This window comes from Ambystoma mexicanum, chromosome 6q, assembly GCF_040938575.1.
Source record: "Ambystoma mexicanum isolate Mex_15411 chromosome 6q, UKY_AmexF1_1, whole genome shotgun sequence".
In the NCBI taxonomy this organism is placed as follows: Eukaryota; Metazoa; Chordata; class Amphibia; order Caudata; family Ambystomatidae; genus Ambystoma; species Ambystoma mexicanum.
This window is the reverse complement of record NC_090937.1, coordinates 916239502-916267232: the sequence shown is the minus strand read 5'-3', so window position 1 is coordinate 916267232 and position 27731 is coordinate 916239502. Positions and strand designations below refer to the sequence as shown.

General features: G+C 47.1%; 1 protein-coding gene across 5 annotated transcripts in view; it reads right to left on the bottom strand.

Annotated features, from left to right (window-relative positions):
* The window catches only part of CEP44 (centrosomal protein 44), a 362898-nt gene that overhangs the window by 157959 nt on the left and 177208 nt on the right, over positions 1 to 27731 (bottom strand). For all 5 annotated transcript variants that reach the window (XM_069631425.1, XM_069631427.1, XM_069631423.1 and 2 more), the window contains one exon: positions 10877 to 11086. In XM_069631425.1, the coding sequence (XP_069487526.1) occupies positions 10877 to 11086 (210 nt within the window). The remainder of the gene's footprint in view (positions 1 to 10876; positions 11087 to 27731) is intronic.

The following is a 27731-nucleotide window of genomic DNA, read 5'->3' as shown; positions in this document are numbered from 1 at the left end:
ATCTACCTCCACTGTGAAATTCCCACTGGACTTGGTGATCATTTGTCCATGTTCCTGGGTGAGTGGCATTTTTTTCCCCTCTCACCATTTCTTTTACTATTTGGGGGACCTTTTTATGTCTCTCCATAGTGTATGTGTGGATTTATAGTTCCCTTTAACTTTTGGGCTTAATGCATTTTCCCATAGCAGCACACAACAACTTATGTGCAGTGTTGCTGGGTTGCCCATGAGGCTTCCCTTTGTATTTTCTATTCATATACCTTGGGTGAACTACTGTTCCCAAGAGTAGAGAGGGATTTTCATCCCCTTTACGTTTATGTGAGACCAGCACACCCGCCTTAAGTGGAGTGATGGTAAGACATATGGTATCCACTTTCTCACTGACCTAGTAAAATTTCTGTTGTGACAAGCTAACTCTTATGGCTGGTAGCAGTGAATAAAGATTGCCCATGCGACTAGCGCAGGAAGTCTTGATTCTATTAAATACACGGAGGCGAACGTTATGCTTTAACTTCTTTAATTACTGCTAACCACAGCTTTTTAAATCTTTCTTTTGTTTCAATGTATATATTTTTTTTATAACTCGTATAAACAACAGAAAAATGAAACATCATAGCCTTAACGCAGCTAAACTACATCCCCCCATGAGGCTCTTCAATATGGTAGTCCAATAGCCTCTCTCTCAAAGTCCAATCAGGCAATCCCTTCTACTATAAGTCACTGCCTCTCTGGGTCCCTTCCTCTTCTTTTGCAGCTCGCTTTTACTGAACAAATGGCTAAAATCCAACTGCCTCTCGTATAATCCAAGTGAGTCTGTCCTTTCTATTCTTGGTAGGATCTCCGTATTCTAACTCCGCAGCTCTGCTACTTTCGTACACTCTAATCTCGGTGATTCTTATACTCCTCTCCTATGCAAACAGAGAAATGTGCACGTTAGGGAGGGGAATACGATTTATCACATGTTATAATCAAGCATTTACATAGATTTGCTGCGAGATGTCTTACAGTTCATACCATGCCCCTTACAGCCGTATTCCCTTAGGGTGGGATAATGCTTGCCTCCGTGTCTTTAATAGAATCAAGACTTCCTGCGCTAGTTGCATGGGCAATCTTTATTCTATGACAAGACCGGAGGCGGGCATTATGCTTGTTCAAAGCTTTCAACAACAGCAGCTGCTATATTAGATACTGGTTTGAAGTAAAATGTCTTAAAGACTGAATCGCTCGACCAGTCTGCTGCCTTCATGATCTCTTGCAGCGGAACTCTGACTGCAAAAGCTTGTGAAGCCATGGCACCCCTGGTAGAGTGCGCCCACAATTTAAACGTGTCTATACCTGCCAACTCCATCACTTCCTTCACCCATCTAGCAATAGTAGCTGACGTAACTGCTTTGTATGGTTTAATACGCGCTATAAGCAACTGGGTAACCCCCTTCGGTCTAACCGCTGCTGTCGCTGCTTCATCACACTTTATACAATTCGCCACACACAATTTCTCGTTATTCGGCCAGTATGGGTATGAGATCACTTTAGAATTGGTCTTTGTACGCTGCGCTATGGTAAAGGCTATCCCTTCCGGGTAATACATCTTCCTGTCTATCTCTAGGGCTTTAACGTCTGAAACTCTTCTACAGGACACTAAGCAAAGGAATGTAGCTAGCTTGCCTGAAAGCTGTTTATCTGACAGAAAGTTGTTACTCGGCCATTGCTCGAACAGGTGTATGACTTTTTGGACATCCCATAACGATGAGTACTTGGGCGTAGGAGGTTTGCTCATCTTTACACCCTTTAGCAATCGGGACATCGCTGGGTGTTCCCCTACTGGTGCTCCGTCCACTAGCTCGTGTCCAGCAGAGATCGCTGACCTATATACTCCTACAGTCCTGAACGCCCTCCCTGTAGACGGGAGGCTGGCTAGGAAATTCACCACTTGGACTACAGGTGCTGAATGGGAGATATACTCCTCCCCCTGCACCATAAGTCTCAGGCTTGCCCCGCGGAATTATAGCTCCTGATCGTAGATGGACCCCATGATAGATTGATAAGCCTTGTAGCGTCTTCTGAAAGGCCTGGCAAGTGCCATCTATGCCTGAAATTCTGCACACTATCAGTGTTAAGGATTGATCCTCTATCAGAGGGTGAGGGGCTCCTGCTGGATCGGTCAGCAGGTCTTGTCTGTATGCAATCTTCTGTGGAAAATCCGTAGAAAGTTCCATCAGAACTGGAAACCAGGCTTGCGACTTCCACTCTGGCGTCACTATCACTATCTGAGCTTCGTCTCTGCGCACTTTTGCTAGTACCCTCGCCATCATCGCAAAGGGGGGAAAGGCATAGTGTCTCTGCGACCCCCATTGATGCATGAATGCATCCGTCCCCTGGGCTCCCGGGTCCAGCTTCCAGCTGAAGTAATCCGGCAGCTGTGTGTTTAGCCTCGAGACGACCAGGTCCATGTGCAATGGCCCCCCATCTTGCTTCCAACTTCTTGAATATGTCTCTCTGTAGTTTCCAGTCGCTCTAATCTACTAGGTGTTGGGAGTTCCAGTCCGCCACTGAGTTCAGGGCCCCTGGGAGATACTCTGCTTTGACTGTAATCTTCTTCTGTAGGCAGTCGTGCCAGAAATCCTTTGCCAATTCCGCTAACATCCTGGACCTGGTACCTCCCAACTTGTTGATATACCTTACTGCAGATATATTGTCCATCTTGAGAAGGATGCTGCAGTGCGCTTTGTCTCTGGTAAACGCTTTTACTACGAAAGAACCTGCTAGTAATTCTAGGCAATTGATATGTAGATCCAATTCTTCTTTTGACCATTTCCCGCCTGTTTCTATGTCGCTGCATCGCGCTCCCCAGCCAGACCTGCTGGCGTCTGACTCTATAACTAACCCTGATAAGTCTCTGAAGATGGCACGGTAGTTCCAGGCTTCCATATTGTGGAGCCACCAGGTGAGTTCTGATCTGCTTTCTTCGTCTAGGGGAAGGGGAACTAGTCGATTGTATCTCCAGCCTTTCCTTAGATACATGATCGAGCTCTTCAGAGGCTGAAGATCAAGTAACGGGCAGGGAAATATTGCTTGTATGGATGCTGCTAACAGACCTACTATCCTGGCTAGATAACGAAGAGAGATCAGCGGTTTCTTGAGTGCTGCTCTCAGAACTTTCTTGATAGCTCATTTTTTGAGTTGGTAACTCCAAGGTAGCTTTCTTTGTATCTATAGTGAAACCCAAGAACTCCAGCCGCTTGGTCGGCGTAAGCTCCGATTTGTCTTTGTTCACTAGGAAACCTAGGCTGGAAATTAGCTCTATCGCCCATTGAATCTGCTTCTGTAAGCGATCTTTCTTTTCGGCCATAAATAGGATGTCGTCCAGGTAGACGATCATCCGACACCCTTGTTCCCGAAGTGCTGTCGCAATGGGCCTCATAAGCTTGGTGAACGCCCATGGTGCTGACGCTAGACCGAACGGTGGGCATCTGAATTGCCAGAGTTTGTCTCTCCACCTGAATCTTAGAAACAGTCGACAGTGGGGTGCTATGGGAACTGTGAGGTAAGCGTCTTTCAGATCTAGGTGCGCAAGCCAGTCCCCCTTTCTGAGTAAGTCTCCTAGCAGATGGATTCCCTCCATCTTGAAGTGCTTGTACACTAACCAGCTGTTGAGTTCTTTCAGATTGATTACTGGACGAACTTTGTCCTTGCGACGGATTAGGAACATAGTGCTCAGGAAGGATTGGCCGCTCCCTGTAGCCATCTCTATCGCGTTTTTCCGCGCCAGATCCTGGATCTCTGCGTCTAATAAATCTTCTTCGGGCCATGTCATTTGAATTCTGTGTGGGTGGCGATCTTGCAACGGATGACCTAGGAACTATAGAATGAAGCCTTGTACGGTCTGAATAACCCATGCATCTGACGATAGATCGCGCCAGTTGTGCAAAAAAAGCATAGTCCTGCCCCCCACAGGAGGATAGGTCACTGCGCGTTCTCTCACCTGAGTTATTGTTCTGTTGACAGTAATATCTGCGTCCCCGAGAACCCCGTCCTCTGTTCGGGAAAAAGGCGTCTTGTTGTCGGGTCTCCCAATACTGGGCTCTGGGGCCTTGTGCTCTTCTGTTATTGAATCGGCCGGTCGAGCAGCCTCTATATCGACCGGCCCCTGCAAAAACTCTCCCCGGGAATACCTTCCTAATGGAGGCTTGCGCTTTCTCCAGCGCTGTGTATGTTCCGACGAATCTGTTCATTTCTTTCACAAATGTGTCACCGAACAGGAGCCCTTGGGCGCTTTCCCAGGCTTCGTAAGACTCCAGGTCTCCTAGTTTGTTATCAATCTTCAGTAAAGCCGATCTGCGTCACTCTGAAGATATTGCGCAGTTTGCGTTACCCAGCATGCAGACTGCTCTTTGCGCCCATCCTGCTAATATAAGTGGGTCGACTGGCTCCCCAGTGTCTTTAGCTCTCTCGGCTAAATCCATTATCTTTGCTATGGGTCCAGCTAGGTCTAACAGTTTATCCTGGCACGTCTTCCATGCCCTATCCATGCCTTTTCTGGTGTCCTTTCCTGCTTTCGTTATGAAGGTTAGCATTTTTGCGTCGAGCTTGGGAGTCTCCGCTACTTTCCCTGTCAGCTCTGGTCTCGGACACTCAGCTTTAAGTCTGAATCTAATATCTTTCTCCATAGGTTTTCTCATTTTCTGGGACATATACAGGGCTCCTCTTGGTGATGGGGTCCAGTCCGTTGATCTGGGGTGCCTTATTGTGTCAGGTTCAAACATGTCTGACATGTCTTCTTCATCCAGAGGGGCCTCCACACCGCTGGCTTTAGGCTTGCTTGTACTCTTCTGCGAGACTTCGCTCACTTTGCTTATGCTCTGATCATCATCCTCTCCCCTTTCCAGATCCGAATGCTCCGAGGATGATAAGGTATCCCCTTTATTTGTCGCCCCTGGGGTAAGGGGTACGAGGTTGGGCAAGGCTGTCTTTGTAAGAAAGGCGCTTTTCAGTCTATTGAAAGCATCAGCCACCTCTAGGGACTTATCCTTCCCTGTATCTGAGCCCGGGGGAGTAGAATAGGGTTCCTCTTCCGGGCCACTTTCTTCCCCTTCTCACTTTGTCTCAGAGGCTCTTGTGTGGAGGTTCCCTCACCGGGGTCGTCGAGCGTGCCAGCTTTCTTGCCCAGTATTTCTTCCAGGACCAATAACCTGTCTTGTAGAGGCTTGACTCCTAGTGCTACGGCTTGAACCAATGAGTCGCCTAGCATTTTCTTGAAGCTGTAGGAGAGGTCTATATCTTCTATGTATTCCACCTCTTGCTCTGGTTCTCTGTCATTCCCTTCACTCCAAGCCTCGTTATCCATGCTGTACGCCATGGTATTATGTGTGCGTCACAGAGGATGGCTATCAGGTTGGGAACTGTAGCTCCTCTTTTGTTGCTGGCAACAGAAAATATATTTTCGTTTTCTTTTTTTTTTTTGGAAAATTTTCTCTTTGCCTTGAATGCCTCTGATGTGCGCAGGCGACCCGCTAACAAATTAACGAGTCGACCCGCTAACAAATTAACGAGTTTCGCGCGTTCGGGAGCGAAGAACAGGATCGTAGAATTGCCGTTGGCTTTCTCCGTGCGAGAACAAAACTCTGTGAGAGGAATACAGTAATGCGCATGCGCGCGCTTCCCTTGTTTCTAGAGGGAGTGGGGTTTACCGCGTACTACGCGTTGCCTGCGATACTCTTTATCTCCGTCGGTGTTCGTTCGCGGCTGACTGGCCGAGCCCTAAAGCGAGTGAGATCACTCGCAGGCTCGGCAGTCAGCCATCCTGAAAGTCTAACTTGTCCGTGAAATGAACGCATGCGTTTCGAACTCGAATGCCAATACGTTTGCGCTAATGGTACGCGCGCGCTTTACAATATATAAACTTAGCGTTTCGACAATTAAGTATCATAAAAACACAGCATAGCAAGGTACTGCTAGAATTGATGTCACTTATCTGTGGTGCAGCAAAAAAGAAGAGGAAGGTACCCAGCGAGGCAGTGACTTATAGTAGAAAGGATTGCCTGATTGGACAGTGAGAGAGGCGCTATTGGACTACCATATTGAAGAGCCTCATGGGGGATGTAGTTTAGCCGCGTTAAGGCTATGTTTAATTTTTTCTGTTGTTTATACGAGTTATAAAAAATAAAAAAAATAAAAATATATACATTGAAACAAAGATTTAAAAAACTGTGGTTAGCAGTAATTAAAGAAGTTAAAGCATAATGCTCGCCTCCGGTCTTGTCATAGAATCTACTTTAATGACTTTTTAGTTTATATTACACGCAGGCTATCAAACCAGCCACAGTAATGCATAGAAGGGTCACCATTCTGCTGGAATAGTGGCTTCTTTCTTTTTTTGCCATTTGTAATACGATTGTTGCTTCTTGGGCCTTCCTCTGCTGTCCTGGGTGGGGGAGATCCTGGTTGAAGTTTTGGCTTCGGTACAATCCTTTGAGTTTCCCGCCGAGGCACCAGAGTGTCTGAAGACAGGAAAAGAGGGAGGAGTCTGAAACTGCAGCCCTTTGTCTTCTGGAATACGGGCCTGGAACCAGTCCCAACTGGGAGTCTGGCTGTCCTAAAAGACAGCCACTCCCCAAAGTGTGAATGTAGCATGTGTGCTGATTGGCTAGGTTCCTTGATATATGGCTGGGATTTGGAAGTTGACGACACGTCGACCACAGGAGCTAAATCCAATGAAGAAGAAGTGTAACTGCTGCCTGGGCCGACCCCTTCTTCCATGCGACAGAGGAGTCCTGAAGACGACTCCGACCCTTAGACTAGTGGGACCAATAAGTCTGCATTTCGAGCCATCCTGCAATGAGCGGTGACCTTCCTGGGCTGCAAACCGCCAATACCCTGTGACCTCGAGGCTGAGTGCTGTGCAATGTCTTCCCGTTAAAAAATCTCACTGAAACTTAGGTGGAATCCTGTTGGACGCCCAGAAGCAAGATTCCACTCCTTGAGGTTCCCTCACCAGAGTGCTGGACCGAGATATCGAGGCAAATCGATCAGACGACAACTGTTCATTTGGTACCTTGAAAAGGGCACCAAATCCACAGAGCCATGAGAAGTATGAAGAATCTTCTGCTGGGAGCTTTTCCTCTCGACTGCTGATGCAATTTCCCATCCAATGCCCCTTCTTTCATCACCATCACCAGGAATCCAGAGACTGGGTTCTGTGCGGCTGCATTGTGAAGGGGTCCACCTGCAAGCTCTTCTTCACTGCTGAGGTACTGTGTATCTTGATGTAATACTTACTGTGGGAAACTTGAGGGTGTCCTCACAACTACTCCCCTTGGATCCTCTTCTCAGATGGCCAGGGAAATGCCATCGCTTTTGGATCCTGACCCTGGGGGTGAAGTTGCGAGGGAGGATCACCGGGGTAGATGGATGAATGGAGAGAGGATGTCCGCAGGCCAGACATGGTCTCCCCCTTTTCCTTGTGATAACCAACTTTACCCTCCCTCTGCCTTCATACCATCCCTCTGGCTTTATAGGCACTTCCCTTCATTTCCCCTCATTCATATCACTCTAGTACTGGGACGTGAAAGAGGCGATTAGGAGGGCCACAGACTAACATGTCATTACACCACTCTGGTACGGAGATGAGGAAGAGGCCTGAAGACTGTTGCAAGGGTCAGGTATATCCAGAGAACACCATTAATTATGGTCAGGCAAATGGACTGAAGGCCTCACACCTGCTACCTGTTAATAGGTTGTACTGCATAAAAGGTGGAGCCAACTATCAGGAGGGGGAGACCAACAGGAGAGAAGCCAGGCTCGGAGGTGAAGGCCTGCGAGGAGAGAAATCCTGTCAAGAAAGGCTGCCGAGGAGGGTCTTGCCTGGAGGCCAGGATGCCGGCAAATACACAGGAGAGACTGTGATCCCGGTGCTGGAAATGGGCCATAAGAGAGGCAAAGCTGTCTGCGCCTCATTGTTTGGGTGCCAACAGCCGGAGCTGTGGGGCATGGAAGAAACCTCTGTGCTGCAAGTTACCGCAAACGCCTGCGAGTGGAGAGCAGAGCTGCCGGCAACCTACTATGCACAAACAGCCCAAGATTCTTAGACACACCCATACAAATATCCATCTGAAGATGTTGACTCCCATGCATTGCTCTCTTGTAGGCTCCCAAGCGCATCAGGCAGACCTAATGCATGTAATATGTACAGCAACACTGACCATTCAGAATTCAAGCAACACACACACACACACACACACACACACACACACACACACACACACACAAAACACCAAAGGTAAAGTTGACTATTTCATCAAGGAACAGCGATAGAACAATACTTGTCTGTTTGGGTAGAACCGAAAGAGGGACATTCTCAGATCATAGCATCTGGATGGGTTAAGCAGCACACTGTATCCCCTCCCCATGATATGTAACACCAGGCTTTCGATAAGTATCTTCAACTAAACTTAATTATTGTACGGTATGTAGCCTGAGCTGCAACAATGCTGCTGCCTCGTATTTCATGCATTGTCTCTGTACTTTCACTGTAACTTCACTAAGCTATAGCGCCCAGATCTCTTCGGGTTCGGTGCGCTCTATAAATAAATGAACTAAACTAGAAGAACCTAAGGTCCGAAATTCCAAAGTCTAGGCCCCATTATAAGAAACATGGTTACTGTGTGGTTAAACTTGGGACAGTGTCCAACAGGTCATTCAGTCCCAGAGAGTTATAGTCCCAGTGCACTTAAGTCTTGGTGGGGTCTGGTTCTCCAATACCCTTGCACATGTTTGATGTTGGTGCCTTGCCTGGTGTCACCACCTGGCATGTTGAGATGGCCTCCAGCAGTCAGACTACCTTGTGTCCTTGGCGGGTCTGGGTGGACAGGTGTGTTGTTCCCATCCCTGTCCTAGGAGTCTCCTGGGATTGGCCTCCCGGGTCAAAACAACTCAGGCAGGTGTTGTGCCTACTACATGGCTACTTCTAGGTAGGAGTTTCTCCCCCTATATTTGTACTTATTATACATTCTTGGGGTTGTGCTGATGGCTCAGTGCCACCTCACTCTGCCTTTGCCACGTCTCTCTGGTCTTGCTCTTCTGACCCTTGGGATATAGCACATCCCTCTTTATCAAACAGGGTATATACCGCCCAGGGCTCCCTTCAGCAACTTTTTTCCCCATTCGGTCCGGGTGCCGATTCCTTGGGTGCCAAGGTCTTCAAGAGCCCTACTGTGCTAGCCTGGAGTCCCCATTTGGCCTCTGGATCACTGGGGTGACATGGTGTTCACAAGAGCATTCTGCCTGCCATATTAATTGTACATTTTCTCTCCTCTTTCCAATTCTACTCAGTGGATTAGAAGGAACAGAGTGCATGCACCAGATTCTTGCCTGTCTGACGTATGCTTTGTTTATTGACTCATTTTGCGGTCTTGCACACAATCAAGAAGAGGAATCTCCAGGGAAAAATAGGAAAATACAGGTATTTCCCTAAGTAAAATGACTAAAGGATCAATAGGGCAAAAAAGGTTATGATACAGGGAGCGTCGCAGTAAAGGTTTAGGGACTAGAAGAACCTTGAGGATAATGCTGTGTTGGGATCATCCGACAATAAAACGACAAAACCAAAATGTGTGCATGGGCAATGTAAATATCCTTGGGTCCAACTAATTCAAAGGAGACTGCCCTAGGCATGGACACCCCGAGGGAATGCGACTTTGAATTAGATTGGGCTCAGGACATTCAAGTCCACTCAGAACATACCATCATTTGATTCAAGTTCTCCGTCCTGACATTTTCCATAAAGAAGCTTACCCCAGTGTGCTTTTTGTGTTGTACTGTTGGAGTTTGCATCACCCCGATCGAATGCTAGACTTTGCGACGGGTGTATGGGAGACCTGGTGAATTTCAAGCCAAGAAGGCAGTGAAGAGACCATCTCTACTGACCATAGAGTTGATTTAGCACTATTCTTTGCCACCGTTAAAGGCAGGGTAGACCTTTGATTAGGGGTTATGTGTTTGATTTTAGAACTATGACAGTGACAAACAAACCTGTGTTAGTTTTATTCCAAATAACCTTCTTGTGTACAAGAGTCCTGCTCCATCTTGACACAGAATTAAGCAGCAAAGGCAGCAGGTTTGTCATGGGATAGATTTTGCCAGGCAATGCCATAATGGTATTACCTGGTCACAAGGTGGCAACAGCTGTAAAACAGTGTGATTACCAGGACATATGATAGCAGTGTATAGCAAATGGCTATCTATTTCCTATGCATAAGCCAAAACTGTTGGTTAATGCTAGTTTTTAACAGGGTCTCCAGTGCAAGGAATAGATCAAGTCGCTGAAGGCATACTTTGTTGAGAAATTTTATTAAAACTGCAGCCAATTTACAGTTGCAAATAAAGCCATTCATTCTCAGAAGACTGCTTAGATAGGCCAACATTTGATGATAGCTCATAGAGATCACAGGAGGGTGTGTTTTTGCAAGAAAGGAATAGGTAGAGGCTTGAAATTACCACAGGTAAAAGCACAGCCATGGCCAGTCAATGGGTAGGTAAATTACCAAAACTACCGGAAAGCAGAGTGTCCCTTCTCACATGTAATCTTCCTCCTGTCGGTACTCCAATGCAATAGCATAAGTACCAACTAGTACCCAAAACAAAAAAGTACACGATCGGGCAATCCTGCTCTCAAAATAGAATATATGAGGCAAGCATATTAAATGTAAAGTACTACGAGTGAGAGTTTATCTGTAATTGAAATCTACATCAAATGGCTTTGGAAATCAGAATTGGGGTGATGCAGTGTAGGAGAACCACAAACCGGTTTAATTTACCTAATCCGAGAAGAAATAAATATCCATGTTACATACTATGTAAATACTGAATAAACATTACATACCTTTCTCGTTCGCAAAAGCAGCTCTGTTTCAACAAGAAGGACTCTGCTCAGAAGATTATCCCAGTCCTTTTCATCAATTATTATCTTCCCTTTCATTTTTTCTTCTAATGTGAACAGCTTTTCTTCCATCCAATTTAGCTTTTGAAGTTTTTCCTGACATTCTAGAAGTTGGATCTGTAGCATCTTCATTTGGGTCAGGTCTTCAGAGATCTGAAAAAGAAATCACACATGAGTACTTGAACAGTCACCCCCTGCGAAAGGTGAATTGAAGTGCTTCATGCTGGAGGTTGAGTTTATCTTCCACTCCAGTTTGGCAATCACATTATCTCATAAACCAGTCAACTCCTACATATTAAGCAAACAGTAACATGTACCTTCATCTTTAAGATATCACGGGTGTAGTTAAAAAAAAAGACAAAGTTGGAGTTCAAGTATAGGTCACAGTGGCAAGGGAAAGGGGACTAAAGTTAGAAAGAATTAGATTCCAGTTTGAGATTAGGAGATGAAAGAAGACCAGGAAAAATAACCCAATACCTCCCTACAACTCTAGTTCTCCACCATAGAGATCTTGAACATAATGCAACAAACGAATAGCTCTGTGCAGGAGCGGAATCCACAAACACATTACAAGAACCTCTCTAAAAGGAATCCAAAGCAACCATAAAGGCTCACTGATCTATAAATGTATTCCTTTAATAAACCACACAGGAAAGCAGTGGCACATCATACAGTAAAGTTCACCCAGCAAGCAGGAACAAGTGCCATCTGTTTAAGACCTATTTAAGGCCTCTTTACCTTCATATATACAATAGTTTATGCACATGCTCATAGGTGCTACCATCAATACATAAAACAATCAATCGTCCTGTATATCTGACACGTTCTCAGGTAAAATAGCCCTTCACCAGGATCTTGAGGGTGCTGCATTATATACAAAGGAATCAAAATCCTATACAAAAACAAGTGGTTAAATAGCATCAACAGTGTAGATAGAAAAGTGCATATTATGCATGTACAAAGTCTCTACAAGCCCACCATGATTTTCAAAGTCATAAAATGACTATTATATTAGTAAAAATAGTCAACTATTATTTTTTCAGTAAAACACTAATTAAATAATACAACAGCAAAGGAAAAACATTGATCACTCATATGAGCACAGTTTAATACTTCTACTTAATGAGATGGATACAGGTGCTGTACAGGACTATGTGTACTATTAAATGTAGAGACCGGTCCTCAGGTTAACCAAGGGTTTCTTTTTCCAATTAAAACACCATATCAACCTGCTTTTATTTACTAGAATGAAAAATAGAAAACCACAAATGGGATAAATGCAGTCACTCATGTTTACTCAAAGGAGGTCACAGTCAATTTTGGAAAACAGTCTATCCAGAAAACCCTTGGAATGTACTATAGCAGTAGCTTCCCCCAGTTAATGTTTGTAATGATAGTGAGGAAGACAGCATTCCCAATAATTATACCTCATAATAAGGTTACTTACCCCTGGTAACATTCTTTCGACTGGATGTTTTCCTCCCACGTATTTCCCATATTTGATATGTAATATCCAGCTTTAGCTGTTTCGAAATTTTTGAGGCATTCCAGCTACATAAATCTAGTAGATGACACAGCTGCCAATGGCTAAACACGACACAGACGGGATCACATTACTAAGCTGGAATATACAAGACCTTGGGATGCCGGTTAAAAGGAGGGCAATTATGGCATACATAAACAGACTAGGGGCCCAAATAGTATACCTACAGGAGACCCACCTACTAGACTACCACATCGAAAGCTTGGCACCTGGGTGGGGCAAACTTCGATATTACACGTCATATTCCAGTAGGGCCCGTGGGGTGCTCACACAAACACAAGTCACTACCATGCACACATTACAATTCAGAGAGTGACCCTGAAGGGCGCTACGTCCTGGTGCATTGGAGGCTAGAGGAAGAAGAGGTAATACTTTTGAATTTATACGGCCCAAACACAGACGACCCAAGGTTCTTCTCTGAGCTATTTAAAAAATGAACCAATTATCCCACAGCCCAGTTGATCTGCAGGGGCGACTTTAAAACGGTTCTAGACACCTGTTTAGATCGCACATCCGACATACCAAGGACGCTCACTAATGCAGCCCGCACAATACATACTCACATGATAGATCTGGGTCTCCGTGATGTTTGGTGTTCATTCAATGGCACACAAAGAGGCTACACGTTTTACTCATCCGTGCATGACATGCACTCAAGGATCGAGATATGGCTGTTATCAAAGAGGCCACTTGGGTGGGTTTCCAGAACTGCTCATCTCCCCAGGACGTCGTCAGACCATTCCCCAATTTTGATGAAGGTCCTGATCCCTAAGGTCGTTCCCCAGAGGCCCCTGTGGCGATTTAAAGCCGCTGCACTGGCAGATCAGGTATATAAGAGTAATCTGTCGCAACATATAAGTGAGTACTTTGCACAAAACGATGGCACGGGGCGAAGCAGGAGGTATTGTGGCAAGCCTTCAAAGTCTATATAAGAGGTATCGCTACGTCTACCGAATTTGGGGTACTGAAAGATATCCTTAGAGAATTAAAAAGGAGCGAGCAGGAGATTACTAGACTAGAGACCCCGATTACAAAGGAGGAGATCACTGAAGCTGGTAAATCCCTTCCCAACTGTAAGGCACCTGGCTCCGGCGACTTAGGGACCGAGTTTTATAAAGAATTTGCCGACTTTCTGGCGCCCAGACTTCTTGATGTCTTGACAGAAGCACTAGACTTAGCACTTCCAAAGTCCACACGAGAGGCGATAACACTATTGCTTAAGCTAGGGAAGAGTCCTGAGGACTGCAGCTCCTACATACCACTCATTAATTAACACGGGCGCGAAAACATTCACTAAAATTCTTGCTACAAGGCTGACCCCCCTGATGACACACATGGTCCAAACGGACCAGGCTGGGTTTATACCTGGTAGATTAACAGCAACAAATATCCATTGCTGCTTTGAGGTGCTGAACTCGATCCCCAAAGACATGCAAGGGTTAGCACTAGCACTGGACATGCAGAAGGCCTTCGACACCGTCTACTGGCCCTTCTTGTTCAGAGTCCTACACAATTACGGGGTCGGCCTGAATTTCATAAAGTGGATCAGAGTGTTGTATACACAACCGCATGCCAGAGTATGTGTCAACGGGAAACTCTCAGAACTAATAGAACTTGCAGGAGGTACACGCCAGGGCTGTCCATTGTCACCACTTTCATTCGTGCTAGTTACAGAACCACTAGCGGATTTAATGAGGTATTGATTCATTAGGCTTGAAATCCAACTCGTAGACAAAACTGAGATCATCACGCTATATGCTGACGATATCCTGCTGTATTTGAGGAACCCTGAACGCAACATAGAGAAAGCTATGAACGCCGTTACAGAATTTGGAAAATACTCTGGGCTACATTTGAACACCTCTAAATCTGAGATATTTCCCCTGACAGATGCCACCCAGAAACCCACGGCACTCCATGGCCTCCAGTGGAGTCCCATCCAGGTGAAATACCTAGGTGTACAAGTGGCCAGGACACCGCAATTCACCAGGGCCCTAAATTATGAAACACTAGCTGTGACACTGTGTACTAAACTTGAACAATGGTGATCCCTGCCAATTTCTCTTATGGGCAGGTTGGCAGTGGTCAAGATGATTATCTTTCTCAAGCTATTTTACTTATTTAGCACAGTGACGGTGTGGCCGGGTAGATCACTTTTCTCGAAAATTCAGAGTAGGATGGCGGAAACTCTCCTGTCCATATCTAAATGGGGGACTGGCTGCCCCCGACCTTGAGCTGTATTATCTAGCGGCACAGGCCCACTACGTGACACAATGGACCACTGCCAATCTACAGGCACAATACGCACCCATGGGCAAACACGAGAGAAGACTGGCCCAACTCCTGCATAAAGCACTATCTGTGCATCCCGGACACTCACATACCACCGATTCCCATTTGGTAACGTGCGCTGCCTGGGCTAGGATAGCATGGAGATCTGGACGGGAGGTTTTATATCACCCGAACATGCCACTGTGGGAGGCACATTACATAGCCCCGACACAGGATGCAAAGATTGCCACACACTGGAAAAGCAAGGGCACTTATCATTTTAGAGACCTCTTCCCGGACAAGCAATGTATACTCTGGGAAAACAAAGGACAATTGTTAACACACCGCTACAGAAACTGCATTATCTGCTTATGAGATGAGCAATGGCAGAGCTCTGGGATGAATTCCCGACAGAACCCCCAATACACTTGGGCCTGGGATATAAGTTCAATGCTGGGAACTCCAAAACATCGGCCTCCACACTGTATAAAATTGTAATAACACAACAGAGACCTGCAACCCAGGGAGTGAGGGAGCAATGGGAACACAACCTAAATCACACCATCACTGACACGCAATGGTCACGTATCTGCGGACTTATGAAAAACATTGATGCAATTCACAGTTTCAATTAATGCATTATAAAATTAAACACAGGACACATTACACACCTGCTAGACTGAAAAAAGATCTTCCCCATGATAAATGCCCTAGATGTGGTAGTGAAAATGCAGATATATTCCACATGTTATGAGCAGTCTGTCGGCGTATTGGACTGGAGTATGTGAGGCATTAGATACTATGGAAGATCAACCTATAGAATGGGGGCCAGTAAAATGTCTACTGGGGGAGGTGGGGAGAATGAATCCAGGGTGGTCTAAATTGCTTAACCTCAGTCTAGTACTTGCAAAACGTGCGATACTGATGAAATGGAAGAGTATGGAACCACCGACAAAGGAGGACTGGGAGAGGGACATGATATGGGCTAATGATAGAGAAGAAATGTACACCAACTATTGCCAATCCGGAGTCGCCCAGTGATATATGGGACAGGTTCTGACAATTTCTCTCTGACAAAAAGGTGGATGGGAATGATTCTAATGGGACAGAATAACATGTGCAAATAACTGAATTTTAACGAGGAACAATCATGCTGTGTAAGAAGTCTAAGAAACGTTGATGTATCTGTGCAACTTAAAATAAAAATAAAAAAATGATAAAAGGTTTCATCAATGGGGATTGGGGATTTCTTAGGGAATCTACCTACTGCCAATTCCCCCTTACGTTCCTTCAGAGCTTTTCCTTTCATTAAATGACACTTTGAACAGGCCGAGGTCTTGTGCTCCACACAGACACCACAAGCATACTCGATGCGGATCTGCCGGAGACATCTTGGCATAGCAGTCTTGACACTTTTTAAACCTGGTCTTCAGGGTAAAGGGTGTCGAAGAAAAAGGCATTTTTGTATTTTTCGTAAAGGAAATACTGAAGCGCACCCTAGCATAAGGTTACTCGGAAAAACAGAACTGAAGCCAGCAGGCGCGGCGTGTACTATATATGCCTTCGATTACATTATCCTTGAGACGGAGGCCCTCGAGGGACATCGAGTCGACTGCATCGACGCACAGCACCCTCTAACAAAATAATAATTCTGAAGCAGCTGAAGCTGGATATTATATATCAAAGATGAAGAATACGTGGGAGGACACAATCCATTCGAAGAACAAATTACTTAACCCTGGTAATGTTCTTTCTACAGGATGTTTCTCCGACGGATTCCTCTTTTTTGATTTATCCAGATGCTGCTTTGCAGGCTGAGAAAATTGTTCTAAAGTAGAGAGTGCTGTGCAGCATTGAGCCAATGTCCTTTGATGGTTACCATTGCCGCGTGACGTTGATGAATATAAATAGTACGCACCATGCCCGTTGCCTCAGTTCTTAGTTTCTCCCTCTTTCTGCACAGCTGAATTGAGGATTATATAACCGACATGGGTGTTAAAAAAAGAGAAGTATATTAAAAAAGTTCACCCACAGTGAGAGGGGTAGCTTGGGAAGGAGATGAGGAATCAGTGGGAGGAACATCCCGTAGAAAGAACATTAACAGGGGTAAATAATGTGTTCTTCTAATGGATTGTGTGCTCCCACAGATTCCTCATCTTTGACAGACTCCCAAAGCAGTTTTGGAAACTGAGGTGGTAACAGTAGTGTGTGTCACTATCGTTTGATGTTGTGCAGACCTGCTCTTCAAAACCGACCTTCCTGACCCGACAACGTATCTAAGCAATAATGCTTCAAGAAAGTGTGTAGTGAGGACCATGTAGCAACATTATAAATATCTTGCATTGGAACACCTCTTTGAAGTAGACACTCCTCTAGTGGAATGAGCTCTCAGCTTTTCAGAGACATCCTTTCCAGCAATGGAGTAGCACTCACAATGCTTAGGATGACCCAACGGGATAAATTTGTTTAGTCAGAGCTTGGTCTAGCCTGTGGCCGGTATAAACAATAAATAGTTGTTCGTCTTGCTTGACATTTTCCATCCTAGAAATGTATAAGCCAAGAGCCCTTTTTGGGTCTAGCCTGTGTAAGGGAATAGTTTCTTACCTGTAACTCCATTTCTCCAGCATTGGTATCTTTCATGGATTCACATGCTTAGAATATTCCCCGTCGTCAGACTGGGACCCCTCGGTACACATATATAGCCTTTTCCTATAGGAAAACTTCCAACACTTTTGTGTCCTATCTACGTCCTTTTAGGACCCGCCTACGCATGCTCCGCAGGCCGTCCCAGTATAAGAGGCCTGCCCCCGCGGTTCCCCTTCAGATTTCGGCCCCTCCAAAGTAGGAAGGGTTAAACTTATCCATCACATACATTGCAGTCCCGGGGAGGCTTGGCGGGCGCATGTGAATCCATGAAAGATACCAATGCTGGAGAAATGGAGTTACAGGTAAGAAACTATTCCCTTCTCCAGCATTGGATCTTTCATGGATTCACATGCTTAGAATAGATTGTATAGCAGTAACACTTGAGACGGTGGTGAGAATGCAATGTAACGTACCCTCACCCTACTACTCAACACATATGTGCAGCAGTAATAAGTTTACTCATATAACCTTTCCCACCGAAAGTATACTGTCATCAAAGGTAGAAAACACACTCTCCACAACGTGGAGCTTACCTTACTGAAACAAATGGCGCAGGACAGCTCTTCCCATCTGCGCCTCATCCGCATGCTGCCTGGCAAGGCAGTAGTGGCGGGTAAACGTATGGGGCACTGACCATGCCGCAGCTTGGCATATGTCCGTCAGCGGAATTCCGACCCATAACGCTGTTGAGGATGACATCGACCTTGTAGAATGGGCTCTAGGATGTCTTTGCAGTGGCCTTCCGGCCTTAGAGTGACAAAAAGCAATCGTCGACTAGACCCATCTGGCCAATCCCTGTTTCGAGATTGCTTTACCTCTCGTCGACGGACCATATGCGACGAACAGTTGCCGAGTAGCCCTGATGTCTTGTGTGCGATGTAAGTAGAATTTCAGAGCCCTCTTAACGTCCAGGGTATGAAGAGTTTTTTCTGCTGCTGACGATGGAGTGGCGAAGAAAGTAGGTAGAACCACGGATGAGTGTTTGTGATATACCATCGGAACCTTAGGGACGAACGTAGGGTTAGTCGCCAGGACTACCTTGTCCTTAAAGAATCTTAGGTAGGGCGGGTCCACGACCAGCGCTTGTAGTTCCGAGATACGTCTGGCTGATGTGATAGCTATCAGGAATGCCAACTTCCACAAAATTAATTTCATTTCGGACGTGGCAATAGGCTCGAAAGGCGGTTTTATCAAACCTGCCAACACTGTGTTGAGGCTCCACGCCGGGGGAAAACGTTTCACCGGGGGAAAAGCTCGAAATAAACCCCGCATGAAGTGTTTCACCAGTCTGTCACTGAATAGAGGAGACGACTGCCTCTTCCTTGTGAACCTCGAGATAACTGCCAGGTGTACCTTTATCCATGAGGGGGACAATCCCTTTTTTGCCAAGAGGAGCAGGTAAGGTAGAACTTGTTCCGGCGTCACCAACAATGGTTGTAGGTCCCGCTGTTTTCTACACCAATCACAGAATCTCTGCCACTTATAGGAGTAGGATTTGTTAGTGGAAGGGGCTCTAGCCGTCTGCAGAATTTCTTGGCACTCCTCTGAAATGTCTAAAGCCCCGAATTCCGAGAAGTCAGGAGCCAGGACGTAAGGTTGAGACTGTCCGGGTCGTGATGCCACACCGTGCCTCTGTCCCGGGATAGAAGGTACGGGACTTTCGGAAATGCTATGGGATGTTCCAGCGATAGATGGGGGAGGTCTGAGAACCACGGTTGCCTCGGCCAGTATGGTGTCACTAGAATCACCCGGCAATTGTATCTGCGTATCCACTGTATTGTTTTCCGTATGAGGGGAAACGTGGGAAAAGCATAGAGGAACATGTCCGTCCATGGGAAGGAGAACGCCTCCCCCACCGAACCCTCTTGGGGCCACCTGCTTGCAAATTTCTCGCATTTCTTGTTTTCTTTGGTCGCGAAGGCGTCCAGAGGGGGGTGGCCCCATTTCTCGAACACTTTCTTCAAGTGACCCGTGTCCATTTCCCACTCGTGTATCTGGGCCATGTTTCTGCTGAGGGAGTCGGCTTGGCAGTTCCTCACACCTGGAAGGTGATGAGCCACGAGGGAGATTTCGTGCTTCGATGCCCAATGCCATGGACTGGGCTTCTATGGAGAGAGTCCTTGATCGTGTCCCTCCTTGTTTCCTCAGATAAAACATGGCTGTTGTATTGTCGGTCAGTATTCACACTCGCGACCTCTTGATGTGTGGTAGGAACGCCTTCAAGGCCCATCGTACTGCTCTGAGTTCCAGTACGTTTATGTGTAGGAGTGACTCTGTTGGAGACCAGTGACCTTGCGTTTGGAGAGCACCCATGTGCGCTCCCCATCCGGTTAGGGACGCATCCGTAACTATGGTGCTCTGGAACTCCAGCTCCTGTAGGGGCACACCTTTGTTCAGATTGTGGGAACTCTGCCACCACTGAAGGGTCCGAAGTAGCTTGTCGTCGTCGACGGTTATCCTGTCCGACCACGATCCCTGAGCCTGTGTCCATCGGTCTGCGAGGAATTCTTGGACTGGCCTCATGAAAAGTCGACAGTTTCTCACCAGATGGATGCAGGATGCCATGGCCCCTAGGACCGAAACATACTTTCTCACTGAGATCCTGGTGTTTCGCCGTAGCCGGGCCGCCTGTTGAATGAGTCTCCAGGTCCTGTCGAGAGAAGGTTTCACCAGCCCTAGCTGAGTCTCGAACTGTGCCCCCAAGAATATCAGCGTTCTCGATGGCCGCAGAGAGGATTTCACGAAGTTTATGGCGAATCCTAGCCGTTGTAGAAGCTGCATGGTGGCTTGTAGACTTGTGTTGGTCGATGCTGGGGAGGATCCCCTTACCAGCCAGTCGTCGAGGTATGGGTATACATGGTGGCTTTGCTTCCTTAGCCAGGCAGCCACTGGAGCCAGGCATTTTGTGAACGTTCTGGGGGGGGTTTTGAGGAGGGCTGTGTTTGAATTGAAGAGAGTGTCCGTGTCTTATAGTGTCTAACACCCATTGGTCCGTCGTTATCCTTTCCCATTCGTCGTCATACGCTGAAACTTTTCCCCCCAGAACGGGTTGTGGAACGTCACTGCTGATCTTTAGTTTGCTTGTCTCTCGCCGACGATGGGTATGATGGTCGTTTTCTGGAAGACTGGAAGTTTCGTCGACGGTTAGCCGATTGTGAGGCACGTCGGTACCCCGGGGAGGGGTAAGCCGATCTGTCTCCAGAAGAGAATCTTGAATTTCCTGAAGCCCCTCTAAAGGGGCGAAAGGACTTGTAGCTCCTGCCACTCTGGAGGGCACCCAAGGAACGTGCCGTGTCCGAATCTTCTTTCATCCCTTTTAGGGCCTCGTCCACCTTCTCACCGAAGAGAAGGTCTCCCTCAAAGGGCATATCTAAGACCTTGTATTGTACCTCTGGCCTGAAGTAGGTACACTTCAGCCATGACTGTCGACGTAATACGACCCCATTATTGACTTGCTAGAAGCCAGACTCAGCAAGATCCACCGCGATGTTTATTGCGTGATTTGAGGCTTCCTCACCCTCTCGGACCAGTAGCATCGCTGCCTTCCTCTGTTCTTCTGGAAGATGATCAAGCAGCGGAGCCAGCCTGTGCCACATCTCCCTATCGTATCTGGCCACAATTGCCAGAGAGTTTGCGGCCTTTACTGTGGTCGCTCCCACGGAGAGCACTTTCTTGCCAAAGGCATCTTGGCGTCTCTCTTCATTCTCGGGTGGAGTCGTGCACTTGTGCTGTGCCTTTGCCTTCCTCGCTGCCGCCGACACCACAGAGTCTGGTGTTGGTTGAGAGGATAAACACTTGGGCGTAGACTCTGGAGCCTTAAACTTTTTTTCTAGGCGTCCTTTCACTGCTGGTTCTGAGAATGGGTGTCTCATTGTCTGCAACCCCTCTTTCCATACATGGTCAAGTATCGATATCGAGAACACCGACCTCCTTCTCTTGCCCATGTGGTCGAAAAAAAAAAAATAGTCCTTTTTCTGTTCTTCCTGGGACAGACCAAATTCTTTGCATACCTTCTCCATCATCGAATGGAATGACGCAATGTCGTCCGGAGGGGACGGGTGAGCTGGGCTTCTGGGGTTTTCTAACTCCGCCTCTGACTCCCAGGTAGGATCCCTGGAGAAGGATAAAGAGACCTCTGACATGGCTCCCCTGTCCGACTCCGAATCTGGCAGCTCACCTTCCTCCTGCGCCAGTGTTGAGATTGGCGTGCGTGGGTGCGGCGGTTGACGGGACGGGCCCGGCTCGTCGACGGGTGACTGTGGCAGGCTGACCTGGGGAAGTCGCTGGTCCAACGACCGTAGCAAGGACTGAAGCGAGGACAGAATATCCAACAACAAAACCGATTGAGGATTGAGGAGAGGGGCAGATACCGGTGTAACGGATGCCCTCGTCGACGACTTGGCAGCCACTCGTAGCCCTAGGTCTGCTGGGTCAGCCACTCTCTTGCTCTCGTCCTCCGAGGACAGCAACATAGCTTGCTCTTGTAGCAAAGCCTCTGGGGGGGTAGGGTCGAGGACTTCAGGCCTCCTGTAGGACCCCCGTCGACGAGGCTCTCGTCGACGGGACGGAGGATGCCCCTTGCGCTAGTGGCGGGAAGGCGGCCGGTGACTGGATCGCCGTCGACGACGCAGGCTTCGCAGGTGGTTTTTGCGGTCCCGCCTTCTCCACACTGTGCCCGCTTTTACTCGACTCTCGACTCGTGGTCGATCTGTGATGATCGCCAGAGGAGGATTTCCTTTCCTTCTCATGCTTTTTTGATGAGGATGATTTCTTTGACGAGGAGTCTGTAGTGGAGTGAGTTCCAGACGACTCTTTTTCCGACGATCTAGATTTCTTCGCTGGTGGTTCCGACGAGGCCGCGCGGCGTGATGTTTTCGCCAACTGTGTGGAGCCTACCTCCGAGGGGGGGTATGCCCCCGCACCCTCATTCAGCCATGCCACCAGGCGTCGGTTCCGGTCTTTGAGGGTTTTTTGAGAAAACCCCTTGCATATGTCGCAGGCATCCGCCGAATGGTGAGGGTGGAGGCAATATATACAATCCATATGTCCGTCCCCCTCGTAAACCTTTTTCAAGCCGCACGTCGCGCATGGACGGAACAGCGCTTTTCCTGATACAGAGGACATATCGTACTCGAAATCCAATAAGGCAACCTAGTACAAAATAGTAAGACAACACGAGGAGATCCCACTACTTTGGAGACGGTTGAAATCTGAAGGGGAACCGCGGGGGCGGGCCTCTTATACTGGGACGGCCTGCAGAGCATGCGTAGGCGGGTCCTAAAAGGACGTAGATAGGACACAAAAGTGTCAGAAGTTTTCCTATAGGAAAAAGCTATATATGTGTACCGAGGGGTCCCAGTCTGACGACGGGGAATATTCTAAGCATGTGAATCCATGAAAGATCCAATGCTGGAAAACCTCTGTTAACACTTAGAAGGGTGAGGTGGAGGATACAAATACCTTCTCTTTGGAAAATATTGTAAAGAGAGGTTTACATGACAGAGCTTGTAGATCAGTCACTCTGTGAGCAGAAGTGATGGCTACCAAAAATACTGTTTTCAAAGTTAATAATCAGAGTGGACAAGTATGGAGAGGTTCAAATGGAGCTCACATTAAGAAGATTCAAATCCCATGACGGTACCAGTGGTAATGTATTTGTGAATCCCCCTGAGCAACTGAATGACAATTGGCATCTTAAAAGTAAGTATTGGAAGCGGGGCACCAAGTTTAGCTGACTGGCGAAGTACATGCCGTTCTGGACCGGAGTGTTCCGACGAGTGGATGAGCCCTAGCTTTGGAAAACTGAAAGAATAAGCTCCATAAAACTGTAGGAGGGTGCTTGACAAATATTGGAATAAGAAATGGCATGAAGTAACTAGTTAGTGGCACCCTACAGGGTATCAGGTAATATCATTCCCACCAAAAATATCTCCGTAAATATGGTCGTCGGGAATGGCCATAGGCGATATTTTTGGTGGGGATAATTTATGGGGTAAATGGATGAGGGGTTGCGGGGGTGTCCCCCGCTCCCTTTTAAAATATATGGGGGTTGCAGGGATGTCACCCGCAGGTTCCATGGGGTAATATCGCCGCAAAAATATGGCGAAAATTTTGTATGGTGATATTTTTGCGGCAATATTATCACATGGAACCCCCTACAGCAATCTCTACCCCAAGTGGAACAGTGCTGCATTCTGTATGGAATACGGAAAGAAAAATGTGAAGTTTGCCCTGCACATTCTGCAACAAGATTAAGGTGTTTTGCAAAAAGAACAGGGGGTTCACCAGATTAATGATACTTTCTTGCTGGATTTAAGAATCAATCAATATCAACTATCAATATATTTAGCTCTACATCAGCTGCAAGATTTGTTTCAACGGCCGCCGTACAGAGCTTTTGTTCTGGCCAAAAGGAACATATCCATCACGTTTTTCGGGAGGTTCCAATCTTTGTATCTTAACCTCTCAGAAACCAGGCTTGAAGGTTCAGAATTCTGATTTTGGGGTGAAGATAGCCACCCTCTTGTGAGAGTAGGTCCACTCTACGGGGAAGAAGGTATGGAGGGCAGATGGGCCAGGTAACATTTCCTCCTAGCTCAATCCAGAGCAATCAGGTTAATAGACTTCCTGAACGTCAACATCCTGAGGACATGACTTATAACGGGGACTGGAGGGAATGCATACAGGAGTGAAAATTCCCAGTACACTACCAATGCATCTCCCAGAGCTCCTCCCTGAGGAAATTCCCTGGAGCAAAACAGGTTGCATTTACTGTTGATGCTTGACACGAACAGATCTACTTTAGGGGCTCCCCAAAGGGCGAAGATCTCTTGAAGGACTTGCTGAGCTAATTCCCACTCGTGGGAGACTGTGCTATGCCTGCTCAGAGTGTCGACCATCTCGTTCTCTTCTGCGGCTAGGTGAACAGTCGACAGAGACCGTGTTCTGTAGTGCCCAAAACCAGCGCTTCATTGCTTCCGTGCACAGTGTTAGTGACCCTACACCTCCTCTCTTGTTGAGGTAATGTAAGGCCACTGCATTGTCCGTCATTATCAGGACATTGTTCCCCTGTAGGGACAGCAAAAAAGCCATCAGTGCCAGTCTGATTGCCCTCCGCTCTAAAAGGTTTATGTGTAGTCTGGATTCTGATGTGAACCAAAGACTGCTGATCGAAAGATCGCTCATGTTGGGTCCCCAGCCTGTGAGGGAAGAATCTGTGACTACTATTCTCTCCAGACAGGGTTGCCAAAAAGGTTACCTTTAATCACATTCACCTTGCAGGCCCATCACAGGACATCCTGTGCGACCTTGCTCAGGATCTGAAGTAGGACCGTCATCCTGCCCGAGAATTGTGACCATTGGGATCTGAGGGCCCACTGGAAGCACCTCATCTTTAGGCAGGCTTCTGGCACCGGAAAAATGGAGGATACAATGAGGCCAAGCAACTTCAGAAAGTCGAATGGCGGTAGATTTTGGGCGTTCTGAAATCTTGTTACCAACTGCAAAGATATGTTGAGCCCTCAACTAGGGAGGCAACACCTTCCCAGAGTAAGAGTCCAGTTTGCTCCAACGAATCTGCATCTTTTGGGAAGGTGTCACCTGGGATTTCTTGAAGTTGAGGGAGAAGCTCAGTTTGTGGAGTGTGGCAGGTGCTGTTGAGATGTTCCACAGCCTGTTTGCGAGGATGGGCTCTGATCAGCAAATCGTCTATGTAGGGAATAATGCGATTCCCTACTCTCCTTAGATCCACTGCCACCACCACCATCATCAATTTGATGAAGACCATCGGGCAAAGGTCAGCCGAAAGGCAGTACTCGAAAAATGATCGTGAGAACTGCCAATGGCGAACCTCAGGAACTTTGTGCTCGGGATGTGAAGGCACATGAAACTAGGCATCCTGAAGATGGAGTGTCACCATCCAATCCTGGAGCTGAAGGGCCTGGAGGATCTGCGAAAGAGGGACCATCTTGAATCTGTACTTCCTGAGGAACTTGTTTAAGCATCTCAGATCCAACATCGGTCTAAGTCCTCCATCTTTCTTGGGAAACAGAAAATAGGTGGATTACCAACCTCGGTATTGTTCCGCTACAGGTACCCTTTCCACAGGACCTTTCACAAACAGGGAATCTCCTGTGGAAGGAGCGCGTCTTGTTTCTGAAAAGGTGTCTTTTTAGGAATAGGAGACAGTAGCCTTGGGCCACTATATTTAGCGCCCATGCATCCGAAGCAATGTAACGCCATTCTTGCAGATGCTGTGTCAACCTGCCTCCCACCAGAGTTCTGTGAGCAAAGTGCTCAAGTTTTAGGGCTGTGGATGTGACAGAGGGCAAAGAGGAGGTGGCTGTCTGAATAGTTGTACTCTTTGGGAATCCTGGCCTCTTCCCCTTTGTCCAAAAGAGCAATAGTAGCAAAAAGAATGCCCCTCCATGCCTGCGTAGGTGGATGTTGCTTTTGTTGCGGATGAATGCCTGCACCCAATGATTTCGCAGCACCCTTACAAACTTGGGAGTTTTTCTAAACTGTTGTCAGCTTTTGGTCCAGAAAGGTTGGATTCATCAAAAGGCACATCAAGTAGCCTTGATTTGACGTCTGGGGCAGATCCAGACTTGCAAATCTTCTGATTACCTCACTTGAGCCAATACACCGGCCAACACAGTTGAATGCATCAAGCCCTGATGGAAGGACTGGCAGGTAGCCTCCCTGCCATCATTGATATTATTAAAACCATCCCTCATCTCCCCCTCAGGATTTTATTCTTCTGCCTGGGAAATTACGTTCTATAGAGTGTGTGTGTATTTCACCAAAGCACAAGTTGCATTAATGGCTTTCAGTGCCATGCTCCACACAGAAAATACTGTCTTGGGTAGTGCATTGTATTTTTATCATACCTATCTGGTGGGATGGTTGGATAAGCTGCAGCTCTTGACGTGGAAGTAGCCGCCTGCACTGCCAAACTCTCGGGAGTGGGGTTTGTTTGTTTGTTTATTGACTGATTTCTAGGGCGTACCACACCCTTAGGTAACTGGGCGCACAGCATAACGAGAATACTTAAAACTTAGTTATAGGTATTGCAGGTATAGAAGGGTACTTAGAGGCTTAGTTACAAATGTCGAGAGGTACAGGTAGGAAGCATACACGTAAACATACAACTACGATCATTAGTCTTAATGGTCGTTAAGGCGTAACCAGGTGAGCGTGTTGCGTCTGACACTGTAATAGGACTGATCCCTTCTGAGCTCAACTGGTAGTGCATTCCAAGGCTGGGCCACATTTACTGGGAAGCTGTTGCCTCCTGTTTTTTTTAAGTCTGAATCTAGGTATTTGAAAGCAGTAGGAATTGGATATCCTGAAGGTCGTAAAGATGTTTTTCTAATTATTCTTTCCTTCAGGTATGGCGGGGCTGCGTTATGACATTTGAAGGTTAATGACACAGTTTTAAAGAGGATCCTATCGCTAATTTTCAACCAGTGATGGTTTCTCCTAGCATTGAATATATGCTCTCTGGTGGGGAGGTTCAGGGCCGTTCTGAGCGCATTATTTTGCAGCGTCTGTAGTTTGTTGATGTATTTGTTGGCTCCTAGGTACAGTGCATTACAGTAGTCCAATTTTGATCAAATGAGAGCATTAGCTAAGATAATGCAGCTTGCTAGTGAGAGGAAGGGTCTACATGCTCTAATGAGTTTGCCAGTGTAAGCAGTGGATGAGGCCAAGGAGTTTACCTGTTTTTTTAGAGTTAGCGTGGAGTCCAGATAGAAGCCAAGTGTCTTCACTTCTTTGGCGACTAATTATATTGCCATCAATGTTGAAAGCGCTATAGTTGGTGTCTTTTTTTTTTAAACAATTTATTTTAAAGCCAGGCAGGACAGGTTACAGGTATCATATGGCTACTTTGTAGGTTATCAACAATTCCAATGAGTCCGTACTCTAACCCCTTTTCCCCCTTCCCTTTCACTCTCCCAACCCCGGACTCCAGACCCCCCCCCCCCCCTCCAGTTCTCCCAGGCCGCCCCTCGGCCCACCGCCGCCACCTGTTAAGTGGCCTCCTGGTCTCTCAGAGCCTATCGGGTGTTGATCGGTTTGAATGTCAAGGCGGGGAATCGCTGGTCATAGTCCAATACTGGGGCCCAGATGTTCTGAAAGCGGTGCAGGACCCCCGCTCTTGCTGCGGTGACCTTTTCTGCGATCAGGATGTCCCAGAGTTTTCCCCACCAGTGAGCCATGCAAGGGCCGTCCAGGGACTTCCAGCACCGGGCCAGCACAGTTTTGCCCGCTAAAAGGCATTGCGTCAATAGTTTTGCTCTATTTCCGGAGCGGGGGTAGATCCCAGGGGTCGGGACC